General features: G+C 34.9%; 2 protein-coding genes and 1 pseudogene across 3 annotated transcripts; 2 read left to right on the forward strand and 1 right to left on the reverse strand.

Moving 5' to 3' along the window:
- Positions 1-3,807: 3,807 nt before the first annotated feature.
- LOC107873588 lies at positions 3,808-7,881 on the forward strand (annotated as a pseudogene).
- Positions 7,882-9,363: 1,482 nt separating this feature from the next.
- Positions 9,364-13,396, forward strand: LOC107873587 (40S ribosomal protein S4). The gene is made up of 5 exons (XM_016720491.2): positions 9,364-9,482; positions 11,883-11,960; positions 12,053-12,233; positions 12,568-12,665; positions 12,773-13,396. Exons 1-5 carry the CDS (start codon positions 9,480-9,482, stop codon positions 13,205-13,207), a joined length of 795 nt encoding a protein of 264 aa, XP_016575977.1. The 5' UTR covers positions 9,364-9,479; the 3' UTR covers positions 13,208-13,396.
- Positions 13,397-17,947: 4,551 nt separating this feature from the next.
- LOC107873586 (transcription initiation factor TFIID subunit 15b) lies at positions 17,948-25,356 on the reverse strand. 2 transcript variants are annotated; one of them, XR_001675440.2, is made up of 7 exons: positions 24,399-25,356; positions 23,726-23,828; positions 21,820-22,471; positions 21,384-21,534; positions 21,227-21,308; positions 18,993-19,197; positions 17,948-18,892 (listed from the first exon to the last, which is right to left on the reverse strand). XR_001675440.2 is itself a non-coding variant. In XM_016720490.2 (6 exons), the coding sequence occupies exons 1-6, from the start codon at positions 25,279-25,281 to the stop codon at positions 19,095-19,097; spliced, it is 1,974 nt and encodes a 657-aa protein (XP_016575976.2). In that variant the 5' UTR covers positions 25,282-25,356; the 3' UTR covers positions 17,948-19,094. The 2 variants fall into 2 exon arrangements, 1 of the variants encoding a protein (XP_016575976.2); XM_016720490.2 differs by having other exon boundaries at positions 17,948-19,197.
- Between the last annotated feature and the right edge of the window lie 2,132 nt (positions 25,357-27,488).

Below are 27,488 nucleotides of genomic sequence, written 5' to 3' on the forward strand. Positions count from 1 at the left end.
TTTCCTACCTTCGGGCAAGGAAAATAATTTCTAAGGGGTGTGTGTATCATCTCGTTCATATTAAAGATTCTAGTTCTGAATCTCCTATCCTCGAAACAGTCCCTGTTGTTAATGAATACTCAGACGTCTTTGCCGAAGATCTTCTAGGCACTTCTCCCAAAAGGGAAATAGACTTTGGCATAGACCTTCTTCTGGATACTCAACCTATTTATATTCTGCCATACAGAATGGCACCAGCAGAACTCAAGGAACTGAAAGATAAGTGAAGGATCTCTTAGATAAGGGATTCATCAGACCCAGCATTTCCCCATGGGGTGCGCTAGTATTATTCGTGCGCAAGAAAGACGGTTCTCTCAGGATGTGTATTGATTATTGTCAACTCAACAAGGTCACGGTTAAGAACAGATATCCTCTTCCCAGGATTGATGATCTATTCGACCAACTTCAGGGTGACATTTACTTCTCCAAGATAGATCTCAAATCAGGCTATCATCAGCTCAGAGTTAGAGAATGTGACATTCCGAAGACAGCTTTCCGTACTCGGTATGGTCACTTCGAATTTTTAGTCATGTCATTTGGTATTACCAATGCCCAGTAGCTTTTATGGATTTGATTAACCGTGCGTTCAAGCAGTACTTGGACATGTTTTTCATAGTATTTATAAATGATATTCTGGTCTATTCTCGCACAGAGCGTGATCATGCAGACCATCTCAGGATTGTTCTTCAGACTCTCATTTGTTCTTCTTCCAATACCTTTAAAGCCATTGGTGAAATATCTGTTATCCAAGTATTAGAGAACTCCCTCAACTGTCCAATTTTTCTCATCATTTTAATCCTTATTTCCTCAAGCATTGTAATAATAGTCTTGTGTCTTTGATCCAATATCCATGAATTAAAACTTTTAGCCATGTTGTTGTCAACACTATCACAACAACATAAATTTCTAAAGTAGACCTTAGATCATCTTTCAATGTTGTACCACAGTAGACCATCTACTATCTTGTCACCTAACATCTCCATATGACCTAGATTTTTTCTCAACTCTTGCTCATATGTAAACTTGGCACATCTCCAAAAATAATTTCTTCTTTCAATGCCTTTCCATTGTTTGGACCAGTTAGCAAGAATGTGTCTTGCACACATTCTTTGTTCTGCATTTGGTAGCAACTTATGAATAGCAGTGTCAAGACTCTTCAACAAAATATAAAAACATTAGGTGACATAATAACAAATTAAGTAAAATCAGATAATAAAGAGATAACAGAGAAACAAGTTACCTTCTGTATATCAGAAATAGTTGTTAATTCTGTCTCATCTCCAAGCTCAAGATCATCCTTTACCAGCCTAATAAACCATCTCAAAATGAAGTTATTTTCAACTTCAACCACTGCCCAGGACAGTGGCAGCATCTGGTTGTTCCCATCTTTTCAAACTGCTACAAATAATTGTCCTTTGCAAATACCTTTCAAAAAATAACAATCAAACCTAATACATACATCCAGCTTTGAATGCTTTCTTCAAAGCATCAAAACAAATAATAAAATGCCTGAAATCTTCTTCTTCCCTCTTCAAAAGTTTCTTCACTAAGCCTTACCACACATGTGCTTCCTGGATTAGACTTTAAAAGTCCATCCCTATAATCCAATATTCTTTTAAATTCTTTCATATGATCACCCATTATTTCTTGCAAGACAATATTTCTGGCTTTTTTTGCAACAGTTCTACCAACATACACCTGCAAATCTATTTTAACCAAATTATGCAATTGAAAACTCTAATTCCTGGCTCGACTAAGTATTTTGAATTGACCAATTTATTTTTGATTGTAGCAGTACATTTATGGACTGGAATATAATTTTTCACAACAAAATCTCCTGTCCTTGAATCATGACTACGAAACAATAAACAAAGACAACCATCTGCACATTTTACCCTCACCCTAGTTGGTTCATTAATAAACTTGTTCAATTCTACATGTTCTTGAACTGCATATCTTGTAATAACTTCTCTGAATCGCTTAATATTTTCAAAACATAAACCCATTTCCCAAACGACTAACCTACAAGTAGGATCAAACATAATTCTTTATTTAGTTTTTTTTTGCTCTCCTTGTCTTTTTTCCATTACCTGAAGCCTGTTGGACCTCATCTTCAACATCAGCATCTACATCATTGTCTATTTCAAAGCTAGCCTCTTCATCTGAATCAAAATATGGCTCATCACCACCTATCTTATCCTTTAAAGTATTTTTTTTTTTTGATGAATACTCATCATATCCAATATCAACTCCTTTTTTGACTAATTTAACCCCTTCAGCTCTAGGACACCTTTTTTTCCTTTTTAGTTTGGCAGCTCTTTTACCTTTCCTCAAAGTCCTAACCTCCTCATGAACATCACTGCCATATTCATCATCAATTTTATCAAACAAGTCTCCATAACCTGAATCTTCACTATTTTCACATGCACTTTCCCAATCAGATTCAATGATTGGAAATTCTGATGCAGTAGCAGCAGAAGACCCACCAACACACCTGTTGAAGCTGCACCAACCTTCTCTCCAGCACCAGTAGAATCCTCATCACACAACTCTTTACCAACACCAGCAGAAACCCCACCCACCTCTTCTCCAACACTTGTTAAAGCTGCACCAAACTCTTCTCCAAAATCAGTAGATTTTTGAGTTTGTGCAACCTTTTCAAACCCTAAGTTCTGATTCCTCACGTGTTTTACCAGACTTTTTATGAAAAGAAGCACTAGATTCTCCACCCACATGGATTTCATATTCAAGAGCAAAAGCAGGGGGGGACCAGAATAGGTTCTTCAATTAAATGTGACACATATAGTTGAACAATGTCTTCATTTTTCAATTTGGGTACAATACCCAAAATATCCCTATCATATGTAACTTTAATCAACTTAGAATACTTAAGTGGTTTAATATAAACCACACAAGATGAACAATTATATCCAATTTCTTTGACATATCCTACAAACTCATAATAAGAGAATCTATCAACATCTACATCTAAACAATCTGTAATAGTACCTCTGACATATTTAATTCGAGGTTTTTGTTGCAAAATTCCTTCATGGTGAAACCTTAACGTAATGTGCACAAAATTCATTTTTAAACTACAAAAAATTCAGAAAAGGCATATTCATTAGCAAAAATTGAAAAACCAACAACAAAAAAATCCTAAATCCTTTGAAAAACGAATGGGTTAAAACCCTACACTATGTAAATGAAAAATACCTCCAAGATTTCAGTTTTGGGCACAAATACATTGATTCAACTGAAAAATCCTTCAAGAATTTCAGTACTTTTGGACACAAATACGTGGGTTCAATCGATTAGGTCAATTGATTGGGATGAAAATGAAGAGAAATGACGGGAGTTGAAGGGTTTGGGATTATTTCATTAAAGTGGGTCGGGTATTTGATTAAAATGGGTTAAACATTTTAATTAAATATACATTAGATCGGGTTATGTAGGGACCAAATTTATTAAATGATGTGGACCAATTAAATAGCGCGTGGTCCTACAGCATAAAGGCTTGACCTGGTTGAGTGGACGAGAGGGTGAAAATAATATAGTTTGAAGTTTTTAAGGGATAAATAAATATGTGTTAAGTTTAAGTGCTAAAATAAGTTCCAGTGACAAGTTTAGGAGGATTTTGATGTATTATCTCTAAAGTAATTAAAAAAGTGAGAAAAGGTGTAATTATTTCCAAAAGTATTGATAATTAAAAGAATTGGTATTTATGTTATTTATACGATCCAATTTAGAAGGCCAACCCAATTTAGCCATAGCCCAATAGATATACTCTTGTAAGGTTAATTACTCAATATTAACAAAAAAGAAAACTAGGTTTTTTAGTGCTCTCCACTTCTTCAACTAAGCTGCAAAACATACAAAGAAATCCAAAATGGTTAGTTTTACTATCCTCCATTTTTTCACTGAATAACTTTGTTTCTATATACTATGATGCATCTATTTATCATTCTTTTTAGTAAATTTTTGCCGAGTTTTCTTAGTAATTTTTTGTTTATATGTGTAGATATTTTATTTTAATTACTGAATCCGTAGAAAAATAAAAAAACTTTGATGTGATTTTGAAATTTCAGTTTTATGTCAAACTTTGGCCTTAGAACTACACATTGGGTTTTAAAGCCAAAATTACTTATTTAATATTTTTCTACTGAAACTGTATTTTTTGCTGTAGAAATAAATCAGTGTTGTACATGTACACATTTTTGTACTCCCTCAATTTCGTCTTAGTTGGCCTTCTCGCTAAAAATATTTGTTTCAATTTAGTTGTCAAATCAAGGAAATTTTATTATGTTCTTCCAAGATTACCTCTATTATTAAATGACTACAAGCGTATATAATCACATATATACTTTCAAAAAACATAATGAATAATGCTAATTTGGTAAAATAAGCACCTACTTAATATTTTCTTAATGGGTGTGCCAAATCCATAGGGGCCAACTAATACGAAACGGGGGAGTATGTAAATAATCACTTCTACCGTTTCAATTTGTTTGTCTTGTTTTGACTTGATTCAGAGTTTAAGTAAAGAAGTCTATTGAATTGTGTGTCTTAAACTAAATACGTTTGGAATGTACCAAAATGTTCTTTAAACAGTTGTTATTAAAGAGTCATTTTTCCGGTGTCTTAAATATGTCACGTGGAAAATTGTTATTCTCTTCGCAGGCGCGGAGCCACCTTATCGCTAGGGTTTCATCCGAACCCCCTTAGCGGAAAATTATACTATTTATACATGGTTAATTTTTTTTTTTTGATGTATATATAGTTGATGCTGACCCCTTCGGCTAGTTCGTGTGCTTACTCCTTTTGGTTCCTCCTTAGTGAAAATTCTGGCTTCGCCACTCTCTCTTCGTTCAGTAATAGCTGTCCACTATTGACTTGGCACATGGGTTAAGAAACAATAAATAATAAGGATGATTTTCTATGCCTTTGAATATAATAAATTTTATATTTTGAGAAATGTATTGAGTAAATGCATAGTATTTAATATCAAGGTTAAATGGGTAAATTATTCATTGGTTTTCCAAATTGGACAAGTATTGTAGGACATCTATTTTTAGTATAGTGGACAAGGGGTATTAAAGAGTTGCCAAAATAGGAAAGAGACATTCTTTTGAGACAGACTAAAAAGGAAAGTAAAGCAAACAAGTTGGAATGGAGGGAGTAACTTTTGTTATCAAATTTTTTTAGTTCGGTCACTTTCTCAGTCTATTCAATTTTCTAGGTGTGGTACTCAGTTCCATTTCCCTTCTACCGACATGTTTACTGAAGATTAGTGTTGATACAAGGTTGAACACTGTCGTATACAGGGATTATGTGGTGCAATTTGTAGTTGTATGATGAGTTTGGCAATTTACTCTTAAATCAATTGAATAGATAGAGGCGCCAAATAGTCTTTGGATAGGCTCAATCAATGGGTCTGATAAGATAACTATCCCTTATAGTATTAGTCATGACTTATGAGAACGTTGTTTATGGAAGAGTATATTCTTTCTTGGGATATTTTGCTATCCCTCATGTCTATCGATCCATAGTCATGAATTATGAGAGCATTGTTTATGGAAGAGTATACTCTTTCTTGGGATAATTTTGCTATCCCTCGTGTCTATTGATCCTAAGACCATAAAGTTGTTACTTGGTGCTGTGTTATACGTCATATTGCATACTTGGTGGTGCTTCGCATCGTTGAAAACAATTTGCCCGTGGAAGATACATTGAGGAAAATTTATATTAACTTGGGCTTACTTTTATTTACAGGCTAGAGGTTTGAAGAAGCATCTGAAGAGGCTCAATGCCCCAAAGCATTGGATGCTCGATAAACTTGGTGGAGCATTTGTAAGTGAAATCTCTCTGGTCACGGTATTTTTGAAGTAACTCGAGATGATTTGAAGCTGCTTTAGCTATAAAAGGTCGGTCTTATGCTCTATAGGCCCCCAAGCCGTCCTCTGGGCCACACAAATCAAGGGAGTGCTTGCCATTAATCATTATCTTGCGAAACAGGTTGAAGTATGCTCTCACATACCGAGAGGTGATCTCAATTCTGATGCAACGACAAGTTCTGGTTGACGGAAAGGTTAGGACAGATAAGACATATCCAGCGGGTTTCATGGGTAAATTCACTTTATCTCCTTCATTTCATCCTGTATGATGGGGTTTGATTTATGGAGTTTAAGTATCTGTCTTATATATTTGATATATATTATAATTATACTTGAAAAGTATATTAAAGCAATGGTTGGAAAGTTAGTTTGATAGATAAAACTCCCATCAAACTGTAATGAATTTGAATTCTTGAAGTTGCTCAGGATGAGAATGGTGTAAAACATTTTGGAACATCCTAAAATAGTCAGTATGTCATTTAAATTGAAACTTCTGGAGTATTATAGATAAGCGTCTGTTTGTTGATAAAAGTTATTGTTCAATAATGAAATGACATTCTCTTTCTTTTGGCTGTCTGGCTTGTTTTGCTCCTTGACAATGAATGATGCTAACTTTCTTATATACAGATGTCGTATCAATTCCGAAGACTAATGAGAGCTTCCGTTTCCTTTATGACACCAAGGGCCGATTCCGTCTTCACTCACTCAGGGATGAGGAAGCCAAGGTAGATTAACATTGTAATTCTTTTGCATTTATGATGAATTTCTCAGTTGCATTCATTTTCTGGCGTTGCGAAGTTCATTAGTGGTGTACTGCTCCTTATTTGAGTTTGTTTTCTTCCTATTGGCAGTTTTAAGCTTTGCAAGGTCCGCTCTGTGTAGTTTGGTCAGAAGGGGATCCCATACCTGAACACTTACGATGGAAGAACAATCCGCTATCCTGATCCTCTCATCAAGGCCAACGATAGCATTAAGCTGGACTTGGAATCTAACAAGATTGTTGATTTCATCAAGTTTGACGTTGGGAATGTTGTGATGGTGACTGGAGGTAGAAACAAAGGACGTGTTGGTGTTATTAAGAACCGGGAGAAGCATAAAGGTAGCTTTGAGACCGTTCACATTCAGGACGCGCAGGGTCATGAATTTGCTACACGTTTAGGAAATGTGTTCACTCTTGGCAAGGGTACTAAGCCATGGGTTTCACTACCCAAAGGTAAAGGTATTAAGTTGTCCATCATCGAGGAGGCACGGAAGAGGCTGGCTGCTCAATCCGCCACCACTGCTTAAACTGTCTTTGTTGCTTCATCCACTCACTGCTCAATTGCACTTTGTTTAGTTTGTTTAGTAATACCTATTTTATTCTGCGCGCCGCCTTTCAATATATGTGTACTTAGTATAGTATGCCTAACATTTTGATGAGAAAATGATAAAAACTTTTATGGATCAATTCTTGTTTCTCCTTTCCCAGTTTGCTTTAAGCCATTGAATAGTATTTAAAGATACTAGGTTGTTGCTGAGGGTTGTATTTGCTGCATTCTATCATTTCAAGATTCTGGTTAACTTTGCTTCTGTGCTTGGGTCGTTTGGTTGGAAAGAGTTATTCCGGGATTAGCTATCCCACCATGTCTATGGGATAATTTATCCCATCATTATGGTGTGAATGGTGGGATAAATAATCTCGGTACGACCTAATAACTCACACCAAACATGATATAAAATAGTCAATTTTATCTCGGGATTGTTTATCCCTTATACCTCACACCAAACGATCCCTTCTATTGTGCCCTTTGCTAGCTAACCAAGTTTTAAGGAGTCCTTTCTTTTGGTTGGTAGGATGTGGATTGAAATTCCGTGATAATCTCGGATTTATTTTATTCTTCCATTTGTACTAAAAATGGTGGATTAGCTATCCCATATAGGTGCGATGCTAATCCCATGAACATATCCCAACTCATGGAATATCCGATATCGGTAGCTATCTGCTCTATTACATGGTGGTTGCTTATACAATTTCAATATTCATTATGAGAATCATGCATATCAAAAACATGTCATATTATACAGACATCTTTAAATGCCATTTAATGGATTTTTTTCTGAAATGATTTTTGCTTCAAAACTAAAAACTAAATAGATGCCAATTTTATGTTTAAAAGATGATAAAAGATGTTTCATCCAGTTATTTTTTGGGTGTGATAACATAGTATTAGGAAAAAATAAATTCACCCTTTTATTTTTGTGCGAGTTGGATGGAAAAATTACGCGACACGACAAATATTCAGATTATATTTATGTTACATAGCTCAAATTTTAAAAAATTACGATATCTAGCTTAAATTTTGAATTTTGTAGGGCACCACCACACACACAAACACATACACGTTAATACAAATATGCCCTTTGATGTAGTTCATTCATGCGTTTTCAGCTGATATAATATCGCTCATATTGCTAATATCCGTCTGATAATTGATATTTCGTCGTATTAATACAATTCTTTCACTAATACAACTAATATCTCCATAATATAGCTCCTCCATCCGAAAATTCCTTAAATATGCAAAATGTAACTATGTTGTGTAATTACGCTATAAGCTAGAAATTTTCTCAACAACATACTCAGTGTATCCCCACAAAGTGGTGTCCGATGAGGGTAAAGCATACACAGTCCACACCACTAACTCAGATGAAGTAGAGAGGTTGCTTTCGAAAGTATTCTCAAGTAACACACAACATAAATCCCGTTAGTTTAGAGCTTAATTATTGAAAATCCCGATATTTTGCATAATTACCGAAAATTCCGATTTTGGTTCTGTTGAGATACATAATTAGTTCCTGATACATCCAACGAAGACATATTTTTTTTTATAAAGATACACAATTAGCTTCCAATATATTTTTTCCGATTGTGGGTCCGTCAAGATACGTAATACATCCAACGAAGATATATGTATTTTTCTTTGTAAAGATACATAATTAGCTCCCCATATATTTTTTCCAATTTTGGGTCTATCGAGATACATAATTAGCTCTCCCATACATCCAATGAAGATAAATACCTAATTGAGATTTTTGTAATTACTCTATAAGGGTGAAAATTTGTATAAATATGATAAGTTAAGTTGTATGTATATGTTATTTTTCCTTTCCATTATCATTGTTTGGAGGCCCAAATCAATTGAATGTATTATGTATCTCGAAAGACCAAAATCGAAAAAAATCTATTGAAAACTAATTACATATCTTTACAAAGAAAAGAATGTATCTTCTTTGGATGTATCAAGAGCTAATTATGTATTTCAACATACCCAAAATTAAAATTTCAATAATTAAGTAAAATATTGACATTTCTTGTAATTAAACTCCAAACTGTCGGAATTTATGTTGTTTGTCCTTTTATCATTATTTTTTTGGAGGCCCAAACCAATTAGTAACCAATTAAAATGGCAGCCCAACTTAGCCATAGCCCACTAGATAGAGTCTTAAAAACACTAGGGTTCTAGTTGTGCTCTCGTCTTCTTCATCGAAAATACAGAGAAATCCAAAATGGTTAGTTTTGTTATTATTATTATTTTTTTATTGTTATTATTATTATTTATTTATTTATTATTATTTTTTTTAATGGGTTGGCTTAGATTCAAAATTTCAAATGGAAATTTTATTTGTAGAGCTAAAATGTATGTAGAAAGAAAAATAAAAACTTAGTGAAGTAAACGTTGTGTTTGTTTCATTTTTGGTGGGTCATTCAAGTTATCAATAATAATATCATGTTTCATTTATGCTTTTTTTTTTTTTTTTTATAATTAGTACAAAGATTGTGTGTAGCATTAATTTGTAGGTGTTGTTTTTCTTTTATTATCTATTGGTGTGTTATGTATTTTGTTTGTTGTTTCTATCTTTTCTATTACTCCCTCCATCTCATTTTAGTTGGGCACATTTTATTTTACATGATATTAAGAAATCATAAATTGGTTGAATTTTATTAGTTTACCCTTTACCCATATTGATTATATTCATTGGGCATAAAAATGAACATTGAAATTATAATGTTCACGTTTAATATATACCATTAATTGTAGGGGTAAAATGGGAAAGAATTAATTAAATCATACTGGTTTAATAAGTGATCAACTAATATGAGAGATTTGTTTTTAGTAAGATGACCAGCTAAAATGAGACGGAGGGAGTTTTGTTATTTGTTCCGAGGCGGTGGTCTATTGAAAACAGTGTCTCTACTTCGTCTGAGGTAGTGGTATGTAATGCATACACTATACCCTCCTCAAACCCCGCTAAGTGGGAATACACTGGGTGTGTATGTTGTTGTTGAGATTGTGGAGTTGTGAAGCTCAAATCTACTAGTTTAATATTTTGCTAGTGGAAATAGTGAAACTTTAGTAGTTTTATGTATTGTAAAAGAATTCCTGCCTGTTAGTTTTGTCCTATGTTGCTCGAAATCTTTCAAAATGGAGATGGATGTGTGTCGGATTATTTTGGAAGTCAGCCAACTTCACATCACAGCCACCACCAGCACTAACAATCGTCACCATCATAACAATCACTACAATACGAACCATCACAAGTCAACTATCCCAACGAAACACATGAGAGTCATTTGGAATATAGCGTAACGACTGAAAAACCTGGGATAAGGCCAACTTAGTGCATTTTTTCAAGAATGCGACATTGGTGTGTCATAAATTTTGGGAAGTTCAAGCACCATAGGTATAGGTTTTGTTGTAGATATATGATCTAAAAATTATTAGGGTCTCATCGGTTCAAATAAATTAATTTATTCTATTTTCTTGTTGTGGTACTCAGTTCCATTGATCTTACGTCATGTATTTATGGATGATGGGTGCTTATATGGGGTTGAGTGTCCGTATGGCTTAGTTTATAGCCATGTCGCTTGGACTCTTTGAAAATGTCATCAGGTGCGTGTTTGATCCTTCAAAAATAGTGCTTTTTTGGAGGATCCGACACGGGTGCGGCAACATTTTCGGAGAGTCCTAGAAACTTAGTTTTATAGTAACCCCCCCCCAAACTAAACACACACAGGGAGTCTTTAAATACAGTAATTGCCTAGAGTTCATATTTTTTTCGTTAATCCTCTTGATAGAAATGGATTTTGCAATGGTGAAAAGGCTATACAAAGAATATTTTTTATAGTACTATTAGGTTATGTTAGCTAATTAAATGTAATGGTATATAATTAGTAGATTGGTACCCTGAGAAATAGGGTGAGTAATCTATGAAGAGTCTCTGGCCTTTATGTATTCAGTAGGCATTTGAACATGAATTGAATGATATTTAAAAAAGAGTTGTATTTGAAGTTATGTTGCTCAGACTCTTCGAAAATGTCTGCAGATGAGTGTCGGATTCTTCAAAACTAGTGTATTTTGGGGAATCCGATACGGATGCGGCATCGAAAGTGAAGAATCCGTGCAACTTAGCTTTGAAGTTAAGTTGAGAAATGACCATTTGGAAGTTGATGTTTTGATTGGAAGTGTATTTCATTTGAAAAATATTGGAGTTCCGGTGCGAAATTTGAGTTGAGGGTCTATCGGAAATAACCTGTACCTGTAGGACTACACTGGGTATGTTGTTGCTGTTGATGGTTTTGGCCATTTACTCTTTTAGATCAAGTGAGTAGACAAAGGCTCTAAATGATGTTTCTATAGGCCCATTCAGTGATTTGATACTTTTAACTGCCCCTTACAGTATGAGTCATGAATTCGGAGAACCTTGTCTATGAAAGAGTGTTTTCTTTCTTGAGAAAATTTTGCCATCCCTCGTGACTGTTGATCCTTATACCATAAAGTGGTTGCTTGGTTTTGTGTCATTTCTCATATTGCATACTTATCATTGGTTTACGTTCTTGGAAACCAATCACATGTTGAAGAGATATTGAGGGAAGTTCATATAAAAACTTGGGCTTACGTTTATTTGTAGGCTAGAGGTTTGAAGAAGCATCTGAAGAGGCTCAATGCCCCGAAGCATTGGATGCTTGATAAGCTTGGTGGAGCATTTGTAAGTGATACTTTCGTCATGTTATATTCTAAGTAATTCGAGATGATCTGGAGCTGCTTGAACTTTCAAAATTTCTGTCTTTTGCTCTATAGGCTCCCAAGCCGTCTTCTGGTCCGCACAAATCAAGGGAATGCCTGCCATTGATCATTATCTTGCGAAACAGGTTGAAGTATGCTCTCACATACCGAGAGGTGATCTCTATTCTGATGCAACGACAAGTTCTGGTTGATGGGAAAGTTAGGACAGACAAGACATATCCAGCGGGTTTCATGGGTAATTGCACTTAATCTTTGCATTCTCCATTTTTGGCATCTTTTCTAGTGCTCCTTCCTTTCATCCTGTATTTGATGTTTATGGCTTTACGCATATGTCTTGTATAAATTTGAATTTTTAAAGTAGCTTAGAAAGAGAATAGTGTCAAAGATTTTGGAACGTCCTAAAATAGAAAGTGTGTCATGTAAATTGGAACCTCTGGAGAACTATGGATAGGTCTTCATTGTGTCAATAAAAGTTCTTGTTCAATAACTAAATGACATTTTCGCTTTCTTTTGGCTGTCTGGCTTGTTTTGCTCCTTGACAACGAATAATGCTAATTTTCTATATGCAGATGTTGTTTCAATTCCAAAGACTAATGAGAGCTTCCGTCTCCTTTATGACACCAAGGGCCGATTTCGTCTTCACTCACTCAGGGATGAGGAAGCCAAGGTAGATTAATATTATAACTTTTTGCAGGAATTTCTATGTTAGATTCATATTCTGGCCTTGTAAAGTTTATTTGTGGTAACTGCTCTTATTTGAATTTTGTCTGGCAGTTTAAGCTTTGCAAGGTCCGCTCGGTGCAGTTTGGTCAGAAGGGGATTCCATACTTGAACACTTACGATGGAAGAACAATCCGCTATCCTGATCCTCTCATTAAGGCCAACGATACAATAAAGCTGGACTTGGAATCTAACAAGATTGTTGATTTCATCAAGTTTGACGTTGGCAATGTTGTGATGGTGACTGGAGGTAGAAACAGAGGACGTGTTGGTGTTATTAAGAACCGGGAGAAGCATAAGGGTAGCTTTGAGACCGTCCACATTCAGGATGCACAAGGTCATGAATTTGCTACACGTTTGGGTAATGTGTTCACTCTTGGCAAGGGTACTAAGCCGTGGGTTTCACTACCTAAAGGTAAAGGAATTAAGTTGTCCATCATTGAGGAGGCACGGAAGAGGCTGGCTGCACAATCCGCCACCACTGCTTAAAACTGTCGCAGATTCTTCATCCTCTGTCAGCGTGGATAAAGTTAAGTTTTGTAGTTTTTGTAGTCGATATGTTTCACTTTGTTTACTAATACATATTCTATTCTGCGAGCAACCTTTTGAAGATTTGTGTTGGTTCTAGCATGCCTAGCATTTTGACGACAAGATGATTAGACTACTTTATGGACCAAATCACGTTCTTTTTGTTCTGGATTTGAAAGAGTCCCCTTTCCTCTCCTTCCCCAGTTTCTTTAAGCCATCAAATAGTAGTTAAGATGCTAGGTTACTACGTGTGTTTTGTATTTGCTGCCTTCTATATCGCTCCCAAGATTCTGGTCAACTTTGCTTCTGTGCTTTATTTCCTTCTAGCGTGCACTTTACTATCTTGTCTTGATCAGGTCTGCAACAAGTCTACTGGAAACAACCTTTCTACATCTTGAGTGTGGGGGTAAGGTTTACATACACTTTATCACTCGTGTTGTTGAGTTGTGTTGATTAGTCTGCACAAAGCTATTATGGTAGCTTCCATGGTTCCATACCAATTAACTATATTGTCTCAGTTGGTTTAGAATTCAACTAATTCACCAGGTAGCTGCTATCTTCCTCTAGCACTCAACTGTGATTTTACTATGTTGTTTTGCAAAATATGTGTCCTTTGGGATGACTCAATTCGTTTGGAGGGTGTTTATCCACACGGATGACCAGGGATCGGTCTCCCGTCGATGCCTTCTGTGTCTAGCCCGTCGCACAGGGCTTGCCTAGTGCGGTTTACATCCCCTGTGTGGTTTGCAGACTATTACATAGTGGGGGCACAAAGTGCTCACCCAAAGTGCAGAGGGTGTGACCGAGATTGTAGTGGTTGCCGGTTATCCTGGGGTTTCAAAAAATAAAAATAAAATATCACTAGATTTTCTTGTTGGGGTTTTGTCCCACACCTTTAGGCCAACCCATTAGACCATTTTAGTCTTTTGTATTGCATGTCAAGGACTCATTAAAAGATAAATGGGAGTGATACTCAAATTGGAACTCGACAATAACATATCCAGTATAATTCATAAATGAGTTCAGAGAGGACGTTTTCAGTAAAGTCATCGACTCAAGAAAATCGTTTTTCATATTGTATCACCATAAACTTTGGGATTATCTTTTGTGAACTTCAATCTATGGTTGGTTTGTGTTTACATTTGAACCAAATCTTTATTACTTATCAAGTTATCTGCCGTTCCTTAAGCACTATTTATGCTACAATGGATTTCCAGCCATTATCAAGCATACGTGGATTCTATGTTATTTTACATGTAGCCAGTACATAATCATAAAAAACAGGAAAAATAACATAAACATACAGGGTACACCTTAACTTTTAACATATTTACAGAAATTATCACGCTTACAAAGTAATTACAAAAATTCAAACTAATTATGTATCTTCACTGGATAGAAAATTAATTATGTATCTCGACAGACTCTAAATAAGCTAATTATGTATCTTTACAAAGAAAAAAATGTATCTTCGTTGAATGTAGTACGTATTTTGACAAATCCAAAATCAGCAAGAAATCAAAATCGAATTATGTATCTTTACAAAGGAAGAAATATATTTTCGTTGGATGTATCGAGAGTTAATTATATATCTAGATAGATCTAAAAATTAAAATTTCAGTAATTATATAAAATATAATATCAAGATTTTCTGTAATTAAGTTTCATGAGGAATTATTTTGTTTGACTTAAAAAACATTGGAGGGTCATGAATGACGTTGACCCCAGCCTCATAAGCATTGCTAATGAACTACTCGTTTTGGTCCGTTCTTTTCCTTCTTAGAGCTGCTTTGGGCAATTACATTAAGGGGTCGTTTGGTAGAGTGTATTGGTAAAAATATTCTGTATATATTAATATGTATTATGAATATCTTGTTTGGTACAATTTTTAGTCAATGTATAACTAATGCAAGCATTAGTTATACACTCTATTGTGTATTAAGGTGTGTATTATTAATACCACCCATTTTCTATGTATTAATAAAGCAAAGTCTTTAATACATGCATTAACTTATTAAATGACCTTAATACTCCTCAATTTTCCTCTCAAAATATTTCACCATTCCTTTTCCCGCCATTTTAATTTGCAACAGTGAATCTTTTCAAAACATTTCATAATTTTTTTTCCCACCATTTTAATCTACAACAATGAATAATTGATTTAAATAATTGTAACATATTTTTGCTTTGCTTCGAGGGTCTTTAAAAAGATTAAAAAAAAATTAAGACGACTACTTAATTTTACGTCTTATATTTTATTTTTGTTTCGACTATGTTAATCCGTTGGCATAATATTTCATGCGCAAAGACGAAGGTCTTGCAATTAATCTGAAACCTCTATATACTAGTTCAACAATACTAATTATATTTGAGATGGCAAAAAATTTTTGTTGTAAAAAAAGTGTACAAAATCAAAGAAGGGTATTTTTATAAATAAACATTTCTTTTATAGAAATTATGTAAGATGTATTATTTCTTATATATCAAACCAAATAATGTATAAGAAATAATACATGCATAACTAATACAATCAAACCAAACAATGTATAAGAAATAATACAAGGATTACTAATACACTATATTTTGCATTAATCTTATACACTCTACCAAACGACCCCTAAGGGAAAACAACATTGTGTAATACTTTTTAATATAAATAACTCAAGTTTGATTTTTTTAAAAAAAATGGTCATATACTATTTTCACTTGCCATTTTTTAATTTGAGTCATTTTGACCCATGTAGTTAAGATATAATCCATATACAATACCCATATAGTTTTTAAAAAATATATCAATTTTTTTTTGCTATTAATTTTTTAACTGAAAAAATATTCTATTTTTTTTGTTATTGTTTAGAAATAATAATTAAATATAATTATATAAAAATGGTATAATTGTTATATAGAATATGTATCTAGATAATATATATGTAAAGAAATTGTATAGTTCTATCAAATATGTATATATATAGTATATAGAAAATGTATAAAATTATATAATTATTGTATAAAATGAATTAAAAAAAAGTACAATAATTGCATAAATTTATGTATCGAAACTGTATAATTTTCATATAAAATATTTACATGTATAAGATATGTATAAAAACTGTATAAAAGGTATATAAAAAGGATATAAAACAAGCCAGCAAATTGAAATGACTAGAAAGTAAAATTTAAATTTCATGATCATTTTTGTAAAAATAATTTAATTTAAAATGTCATTTTTGCTCTTTCCCCTTACATTAATAGATGGGTGCACTGGCGAATAATTGAATAATTAACTTCTCCGATTAGAGGAAGGGATAGTTACATAAATAGTAGTATAGTATAAAGGTATCATTACATTAAATAATAGTACTAGCTTTAACTTTATTATGGATTATAGCCTGCTTTATTTTTTTGGAAAAAAAAAAAAGAACTGATAACTTAGATTATAGCCTACTCTATCCCGACGTGAATCCAGCTTTACCTATGGACGGAATAGTGAGGTTCATCCGAACTTTCTTCGACGAAAAATTATATTATTTATACAAAGTTATAATTATTTTTCATGTATATATAGTAGACGTTTAACCCTCTTCGACTAATTCTTTTATTCACATTTTTTTTATTTTAAACCCCCTTGATTAAGATGTTGGCTCCATCATTGATGTTACTCCGACAAAATCGACATAAACTCGGGTGAATCAGACCCATAAACCACTGGATCGCTGTCGGACCATGGTGGGTCTGATGGTGGTTTGGTGGGGGAGATCCCCCGGAGAAAAAGAGGTGAAATTCTTAAAAATTGTATTAAAATTGTACATAAACAACCCTTATAATACGATTTGAATTCAATTTTATACTACCTTGTTTTGAATTCAACAGCAGTTATTTCACAACAAATATAATAGGCTTCTAGTAATGCAAACCACTTTAAATTGTAATGGAAACTTTAAAACTCATATATAATACTCATAATATATTTGTATTAAAAATATTTTAGTTATGTATATTCATCACGTATACTAAAAATATATATATAACACATAATACATTAAATTTGAAATGTACTACAATTATATTTTACTTTTTTCTCTTATTAATAGCGCTAACTAAAAACGTAATACAACTAAATTTCAGTCAATTAAATGGTATTCAAATTGGTTTATATGCTTCTATAATCCAGCGGTATTAGAAATGTATTATACATGTATTTGACTATATTTGGTAATAAAAGGCGGACGATAATCCGTAAAGTGAAAGATAATAATACCACAATTCGTTAATAAGGCTATATGTTATACATTTATTAAAATTGATCGTAAATGATCCTTTTTGTTTTTTTTAACACAGATCACTAATAATCCCTCTCTGACTTGTGTTTTTTTTTTTAATCATACCCTAACCACCATTAGATTTAAATGATTTCATCTCTCATCCATCTGGTGCACAGGAGGGGGGATATCTCAATTCACTTTGGTTTAAAGATTAAATCAATTTGCACCAAATCCAAAGATTAACTAGATCGTATTAAGTGTTGATCTTGCATCATAGACAACACTACTACAGAATCAAGAAATCGACAAAGGAGTAGATGGACAATAATAAGCATTTAGATTTTTGACCACTCGTCGCAACTTCATAGTGAAAGACTAATGTGGAAATAATGCTACCCTAAAAGTAAAACAAACAGTAAAATTGATTTCCAACAGCATATAGGAGCTCAATGCTAGAGTAGCACTTATTATTTATTACTATTTCATAAAGGTTTGTCAAAGTCGATAATATCACACAACCGTACTACAATGAAAATCACGATAGCAGAAAGTTTGTCTGGACTGCCAGACGTTTCAAGACCCCCCGGAAAAAAATACTTCATCATTGTAATTCTCACTTGCTTTGCCATAGGAAAGGAGAAAAATAGTCTGCTCCTATTTCGTTGACCAATCTCCAAAGATCGAATTGGCCACTAATCATACAACCATCTCAGATAGGCTCCTATAGCTGGGGACATTCAATAGCACAGCTTGGTTCATGTTTCTTCAAAGGCTACCCAGGTCGTTGATTCGCTCAAGACGCTGTGTAGGTGCCCTTGGGAAAATCATACAACTCTTCTCTAGCTAAACGTCTTAATAAGATAGACAAAGCTATAACATCCTATATTTTCTGTACACACCATAAGTTTCCAAGTCAATACCCATGTAACTACGGAAAGCTTGATCAACGAACATTCCATCCCCCATTCTCGAAATTCTTACACTCCACCCTGAACTTCTAAAAGTAGCAAAATTAAACACACTGATTCTTCTCTAGAACACACAGGATTGAGGACCCAGCTCGAGCAAAATCTCAAAAGATATAAGATCCTTTACACTGACTAAAATAGACCGACTCCAGACTAGATGTTCTAACATGGACACTAGCCAGTAACAGTAGTAATGAGAACCTAGCTTGAAACTTTTATGTGCCGCTCCATCTAGATGCACCTAAAATATCAAATTTGGCATCATGTGAAGATGCCCAGTGTGTGCAAGCGCGCACATTTTAAAGCAGTATTAACCAGCTTGAATTAATGGAGCAGTTTAGATATTTCAAAGAAGCAACTCACCTGAACATTTCAAACCTACCTTAGCAGCATTTTGAAGAACCATCCATTTGCATCTATAAAAACATTCACACAGTTCATATTATTTGACCCCTCCAAGTAGTAGCAGACAGCAAGGAGAAAAAGGGTATTGCTCAGAGTAAGTGAACGACCTACCTTTTAGTCTCCAGCTAAGGGAGTATATCATGGAATGGAACTAATTAAAAAAAACCTCCCAACACTTATTTTTAGTACATAGATAGATTGCCCGGCTGAAATTCAGTAGGGACGTGAACGATTTCCACCGTGAAAGTTTCTGTCTGGACCAGAACCATAGTTACCTCTGCGCCTGTCACCGCCATAACCGCCTCGACCACCGCCCCTACAACCAATCAAAGAAGTCAGCATAAATAATCCCCATGACCATTCTACTTAGAGATATTTTACTCTCTAGGTGGACAAACTATTCACTCGAGAGTTCAAAATAAACATTTAATTACCAGCCCTTATCTAGCCATGAACTGAATGCAACCATCAGACTAATGGATTAGGCAGTTTTGTCCACTTTAAGTTAACATTAAGAAATTAATAACAAAAAGTCAAAAGTGATATTTTATTGGAGAGTGGTTCAAGCAACAAGGGAAACCAGGCAAGTGAGAAAATTGAGGTAGGGAATTTCCAGTGGCATGGTGAAATGCGTAGAGATCGGAAAGAACACCAACGACGAAAGCACTCTGCTGGGCCGACACTGACACTGAGAGACGAAAGCTAGGGGAGCGAATAGGATTAGATACCCCAGTAGTCCTAGCCGTAAATGATGGATACTAGGCGCTGTGTGTATCGACCTGTGCAGTGCTGTAGCTAACGCGTTAAGTATCCTGGATAGAAAGGGCCTTTCTCGCTTGTTTGAAGCCATATAAGGCTTTCTTCAATCAGCAAACAAGGGGGAAGTCTGCCACACCAACCCTTAAAGAGATAGGGACTCCAGCGCAGAGGTAAGAAAAAGTCAATGGATAGGTAGTAGGTGCAGATAGACTGAAGATCAACAGGATAAAAGGCAAGTGAGAAAATTGAGGTATAACCTGCAGGATAGGTAGTAGGTGCAGATAGACTGAAGATCAAAAGGATAAAACGTTTGAAAACACTCTCTTAAACAAGTATATAGTATGGTATAACAGACTGTCAACTTGATACTTTTTAAGTTTAATCGATGGTGAAGAACATATTCTGCAAGACTACAGGGTTAATACCAGATTGGTGTAACCTGTGGTTAGTAGGGTGTAATAAACATCATTTTTATAGCATTGAACTTCACCATTCGAAAAATAAATCAAACTTCAATATGGAATCTCCACAAAAAAATTCCGGTGTAGGTTGGCACATCCTTCCAAACATCTCACCCGTCATTATAAGATCAGTAGTTGCCACACAGTCAACATTTGCAAATAATACTTGCAACTTAAATTAGAAAAAGTTCATTTACATGTAAATTTCACTGCAAGTAACGCAAAAGACAATCAGTAGATTAAGTACCGAACAATAAAGACACCCATGATTGCTCACAATCTTGAAAATTTAGAATAAAAATACAAAAAGGATCACAAGAACACCACACACAGTAACTAAAAGGCTTATTGTTTTAAGATGTGGCTTTGTCAATAATGTTCCAACTTGGAAAATATTATGGTCCTCACAGGCATTTGTATTCTACAATCACGGTCCAAAATACGAATTCGCCACTGAAATGAGCCACAAAAAGTGTAAAGATACACAAATAGGCCACCACTCTAAAGTGGAACAAAAATAAGAAATATTACCATGTTTTACAGGTTTAGACGAATTTTCTAAGTCCCTTGGTGGTGAATGTGCATTGAATGAAGTTAAATCTACTAATCCAATTTGCGTTGAATCAGATTTGGTGGTGAATGTTTGTTGAATCAGATCTGGTTACAATATACATTTAAGTAGAAACAACTTAAATGTGAATTATTTATTTTGACTTTAGCTTATTTTGGTTCCAGTTTAGAGTGGTGGCCTATTTGTGTATCTTTACACTTTTTATGGCTCATTTCAGTTGTGAATTCACCACTGGTAGGGTCCTCAGACTAGTCCATTCTCCCACCCCCAAGCCATAGGCGGGGGGTGGAGGGTGGGGGGGTGGGGGAACCGTTGGCTGGTTGGCTGTTCCCAAAGTAGAGACTACTACAGAACCATCAAACAGTTCCAACTAGCTAGTAGACACTCCCATAATCTAATCAAATACATCTTAACCCCGCATGCATGCCAAGGCACAAGTTCAAAGATACTTTGTATTCTAAATGGCGAATAGTAGCAAAAACTGGAAGTCATGTGAAATGAAAGAAAATAATTCAAAAAGAAGATTGAACGAAGGATAACACTTTGTAACTTACCCAGAACCATATGCTGGAGGGGCCTTTGGTGCAGACTTCTCAGCCATTGAGACACTGATCTTATAACCTCTGAAGTCGTAATCTGGAGAACATATTAATGGTTAGCAGGTAAGACATTTAATACATAAGGTCAAAAGAAAATCATCTAGTTTTTTACTATTGAAAAAGCCTCCAGCAGAGTGCGCTGCAAAAGGATCGTCATATGACAAAACTGCATCTCCTTTGTTGTTTCCTTTTTCATCTGTGTATAACTTTATGCTCCAAGGCCACTGGTCCTTGTAGCCTCGTTTTTGCTTGATTCTCGCCACCTAGAGATTAATGGGAGGAAATTAAGTATCATTCAAAGGCATAGACAAACAGTTAGTCACAGAAATCAATCACTTTATTGTGATGATAAAGTCAAAGCAATATTTCTACAATCAGTAAAAGATAAAACATCAAAAGCTAAGTAACCCGACATTTTATTTTCATGATCCCAAGTACTAATACCACAGTGAACAGCATGCAGCTGTGAAGTAAAGGATAATAATGTACTGCTAACTAAAAAAAAAAAATCAAAAAGAAAATTATAACCAAAAGAACTTTCTGATTACTTGTCCGATGCTTCCAAAAAGTTCTTGAAGTTCTTCAATGGTGACATCAGGAGGCAAATTTGAGATATATATTCTGGAGTTGTCACAGGAATCTCCACATTGCTCATCACACTGCTTTACCATTGCTGGAGCCTCAACAGGAGCACTGCCATAACTACCTACTTCTGTTCGAGGACCACTGCCATAGCCCCTATCATATCCTCCTCGCGAGCCACCCCGACCACCACCACGGGCATCAGAGTGTATATTCCCACCATAGCCACCAGTGCTAGCATATGAAGGAGGATATGACGTAGGTCCACCACTGTAACTTGTAGGCTGATGAACTGCATCAGGGGCATAATCTGGGTTCCCACCATAAGTGTTGGATGGTGGTGGATAGTTGTTATCAGGGCCTCCGTGAGATGGACGATGACCATAGCCACCATCATCTCTTCCTTGATTACCAGAATACGAGCCATTTATACTGATACCTCCACCCCCTCTATCATAATTATCACCTCTTTCCCCTCGATTATTTGCATATCCCCCATCATTTCCACCTCTACTGTAACTGCTACCACCTCTGCTGCCACGATCATCATTACCCACAGGTGAAGGTGCACCACATTTATTACACTCGACTCTTCGAGCAAAGTTCAAGTTTCCACAACTACACCCAGATACCCAAATATGCCAGAATATAATTACACAGTTTAAATGAGATATGACGCAATTAAATCCAAAAGAATATTAGTTCCATATGAATACTTCACAGAACTCTAGAAATTGAGAACATCTTGGGCTCGATTCATTTCCAATCATCAATTCACAAAGTGCTCTTTTTCTTAGAATGACATGAACATAATTAGAACTTGTAATGATGAGACAATGAAAATAAATTTGCTCACTGAAATTTGAAAGTGAAGCCACTTGTCATCTTTAGCCAGAGATAATGAGGATAAACCAATCAAACCTTAGGTTCAAAAATCCCTTTGTTAACCATATATTTTGACAAATGAATTTTACAATTTGATACTAACACCTAACTTTTAAAAACATTTAGTAGTAAAACTATAACAACTTGGTACAAACTTATTGCCATGGGACAGTTACTGCACAGCTTGAGCAGATGCAACAGAGGGCTAATTTTCTATTCGCAGGATATATATTTCCTTATTGCCTGCTCATCCTAGAGTTGACTGGAAACACATAGCTCTACATCCAAGAATACATCCAAGATACAGGTTTATTTTATGGTTGGCTATTCAGAAAAGGCTTGCCACAGTTGAGAGGTTGAGTAAATTTAGCATTAATATATCAACTGATTGTGCTTTTTGTGGGGAACTTCTGGAATCATTCTCCCATCTGTTTTTTAAAATGTGTTATTACTAAGGAATTGCGGAGTCATATGTGTTCTTGGTTGGGATATGAGAGGCAGATCATGAATTGGGATGAAGAAGGGAAATAGATTGGCAAACTGGCAAGGAGTAAGACTGCCTTAGCTGAGATTGCTAACTGTACCTTTGCTTTTGTTGTCAACATGGTTTGGTGAGCTCGGAATCAAATACGATTTCATCAAAGGCCTTTTCCAAATTGACCAGTTTATCAACGATATGGTGTTGAACTTGCACACACGTGGAAGAAATAATGCTAAATGGTACCCCTCGATTATATTGTTAAATTTGGTTATTAATGAAAGCTGACGATTTACCCAAAAGAAAAAAATTAGTACAAACTTAGTTAAAGCTATCCACTTTTGGAACGTCCACCTCCAATTACTACAACTATAATTAATCAAAACATTACGTTGATCCGGAACAAAGACAATTTCATAAATATTACCCAAAAAAACTAAAATATAAACGTTTGAGCAGGTAATAAGCAGAAACTCCAAAAACCATCAAGAAGGATGCTCAAAATTTACCTGGGATTAGGGCAACTCCAATCACCATCCCTCCCAGTTCCTCCACCACGACCACCACCTCTTCCACCGCCACCACTACCTCCTCCTTGATATCCACCACCACCTTATCAATTCAGAAAATATGGATAAGAAATCATTCTCAGCATAGACTAGTCACTCCCCAATCCCCATTCCTTTTTACTTGTCACAATTTGCTCCACGAAATTCAATTCAAATTTCCAAAGCAAAATTTAATTAGAATAATTCAATATTTTAAATTTAAAATTTACACGCTCGAAAACTATATAAAACATACTATAAGTTGCAATCCTTCTCATATTAATCTGATAATTGATGAAAAATACAATTACTCCCTCCGTTTCTTTTTTACTTGTCCCATTTCGCTTCACGAGAGTCAATTTGACTTATTTTCGGAACTAAATGTAATTAGAATAATTCAATACTTCAAATATAACATGTTCGAAACTTAATATGACAAGAAAATACAATTTAACAATTTTAGTCAAAGTAAATACAAAGTGTGACAAGTAAAAAGGAACAAAGGGAGAAATAAATGTAGTAAGTAAAAAATGAACATGGAGAAACAAATGTGACAAAGTAAAAACGAACAGAGTGAGTAATATGCTGTGCTAATTTATTCAACAAATTTTGCAATAGAGATAGTCTCTAGTACCTCGATTATGAGAACCACCACCATATCCTCCTCCTTTTCGGCCGCCTCTATCACTGTTGCCATATCCTGCACCATTGCCTCCATAATCACCATATGAACCACCGCTTCCAGAACCACCGTATCCTCCACTACCCGAGCCACCGTATTCACCATTGCCTCCATCAGAACCACCATATCCTCCACTGCCAGAGCCACCGTATCCACCACTGCCACCAGAACCACCATATCCTCCACAGCCAGAGCCACCGTATCCTCCACTGCCAGAGCCACCGTATCCTCCACTGCCAGAGCCACCGTATCCTCCACTTCCGCCAGAGCCACCGTATCCACCACTGCCACCAGAACCACCGTATCCTCCACTGCCAGAGCCACCGTATCCACCGCCGCCACCATAACCACCATATGCACCACCGCTTCCACCATAACCACCGTATCCTCCACTGCCCGAGCCACTGTATCCACCGCCACTACCAGAACCACCATATCCACCACTACTGCCACCACCGCTGCCATCAGAACCACCATATCCACCACCGCTGCCGCCCGGACCACCGTATCCACCATATGCATCGGCACTACCATGTTCGCCGCCACCGTATCCACCACGGCCACCGGAACCACCATATCCACCACCGCCGCCGCCGGATGAGCCGCTGTACATATCACCGCTGGAGCCTGCGTATCCTCCATCAGCAAGTGGCGGAGCTGATCTTCCGTCGTTGTAGCCGTATGCTCCGCCACCGGGGCCACCGTATACACCGCCATATACTTCACCGTATCCACCACCGCCGGTGGATGAGCCGCTGTATCTATCGCCGCCGGAGCCACCGTCAGTCGGTGGCACAGCGGATCGCCCATCGTTGTAGCCGTATGTACCAGCCATGATCTACTGCTAATTATTTTTTTCTTAAGAGATAACGTGAATAATGTAGAACATGATTTTCACCTCGCGGGGTCCAACTATATATATGGTTAGTTTTGTTGAGGGAAAGAGGAGGTATTTTTCTATGCGCATTTACACGTGGAGGTCTGTTCTTCGTTCAGTTTTGCGGACATATTCATTAATAAAAATAATTAATGCTATTATCACTATTTTATCATAACGCTGATATTAAATGATGTTTATATTTATATTAATATTAAATTAATATAATACGTTGCATGTGTATTTCACATCAATATAAAAAGTTATGTATAAAAAAAAAAAATTATACAAAAGAAAACTTATAAATTTTTCATTGTCTATTAAAAGTACATTATAAGATATTATCACAAGTTTATGATGAACTCATGGGGCTTGTCTAGTGCGGTTTGCATACGTGTTTTGCTAGCTATTACATAGTGAGTAAGTTACCACAAAGTGCTAATCTGAAGGACAAAAATTGTGGATTACCTCGACTGTTCTAACAAAAAAAAGTCTACGATAAAAGATGTCGATATTGACTTTTTTTTAATATAAGTGTTTACTCCTTGTACTAAATCATTTTAACTTTTAAGAAAAAAATAGTGATGTTAATTTGATGCTTATAATCCTAAAGATAACAATAATATTATTAATTGTCAAATTGCATACATTTTTTTTTTAAAATTGTTATATTGAAGTCTGATATTATTAATTGTTGAATTTTAAATTCATTTTATTTTTCTTTTTATATTCAATGACAATATTAGATTAACTTTTTAATATATTCTTCAACTTTTTTCAATATTTTTATCCAATGATAATGATACATTAATTCTTGAATCCTAAAACAAATTTTGTTGAATAAAATAAGTATGTTTTTATTAAAAAAATTGTTGACTTAACAAGATATTAATTGTTCAATTCTGGGTTCATTCTACATTTCTTTTTATATCCAAAGGCAATGTTAGATCAACTATTTAATATGACAAAATGGTTCAATGGACCTCCGTATTATGTTAATTTTGTAAGTTGGACCTTTTACTTACATGTTTGTTATCAGGATCCTTGAACCCATTAAAAAACAACATTTTAAATACTTTTTGGTAAGTGTAACACACTCTCCCATGTCAGCTGCCACATAAGCTGCTACGTGTGTCACGTCATCTTCCACATCATTTTTAAGTGTTTCATTAAATTTTAAGTCATTTTTAAGATGCTACATGACAAATTAAATATTAAAATTAATTTAATTAAATAAAAAATTATAAATTATAGAAAAATTTAAATAATCATGTTTTAAATTAAATATCCAAATAATTAAATTATAAAATATGATTTAATTTATTTTTGCTCACAAATTAAATATCAAATTCATTCCAAATAAATAAAATTCTTCTCCAACTAATATAAATTTTTAACTATAAATTCATATATACAAACATAATGAATTTTAAAATTTTAAATTTTAATATCTTTAACAAATTCACAAAAACTTTAAATTTTTTAAAGCTTAATCCCAAAAAATATGAAAAGATTCAAATTTAAATTTTAATTCAAAAAAAAATGAAAAGATATTCAATTAAGAGGAAAATTTTTTAAAAAAATTGAAGGTGGTGCTGGGGAGGGTGCAAGACGAGGGGCTGGGGGTAGGGAGGGGATGGAGTGGGGTGGGGAGGGCTAGACGGGCTAGGGGGTGGTGGGGAGGGGGGTGGGTTGGGGGGGGGTGGGAGGTAGGGTGGCCTTTTTTATTTTTTATTTTTAAATCATTATTTTTTAATTTTTTAAAATATTTTAAATTTAAAAAATTAAAAAAAAGTTGACTATCCTTTTTTTATTTTTTTTATTATTTTAATATAAAATTGACTAAAAATTGACCCTCACTCACACCCCAGGCGAGTGACTACACTCTCTTTGTCCTAGTCAGCATTTGAATGTCACATAGGCTCGATCAACGGTCAAAGGATACAAAATATTATTTTTTAATAAGTTCAAGGGTCCAAATGACAAACATGTAAGTATAAGTGTCCAACTTACAAAACCAACATAGTACAAGAGTCTACTGAACCATTTTGCCATTTAATATTACTCTTTTACTTTTTTTTTTTTTTTAAATTATCTTTATCTAATGACATAGACATTTGAAGATTAGTCACGTTGACTTTCGTGAAGTAAAATGTGTCAAATAG

Source organism: Capsicum annuum, chromosome 6, assembly GCF_002878395.1.
Source record: "Capsicum annuum cultivar UCD-10X-F1 chromosome 6, UCD10Xv1.1, whole genome shotgun sequence".
Classification (NCBI taxonomy): Eukaryota; Viridiplantae; Streptophyta; class Magnoliopsida; order Solanales; family Solanaceae; genus Capsicum; species Capsicum annuum.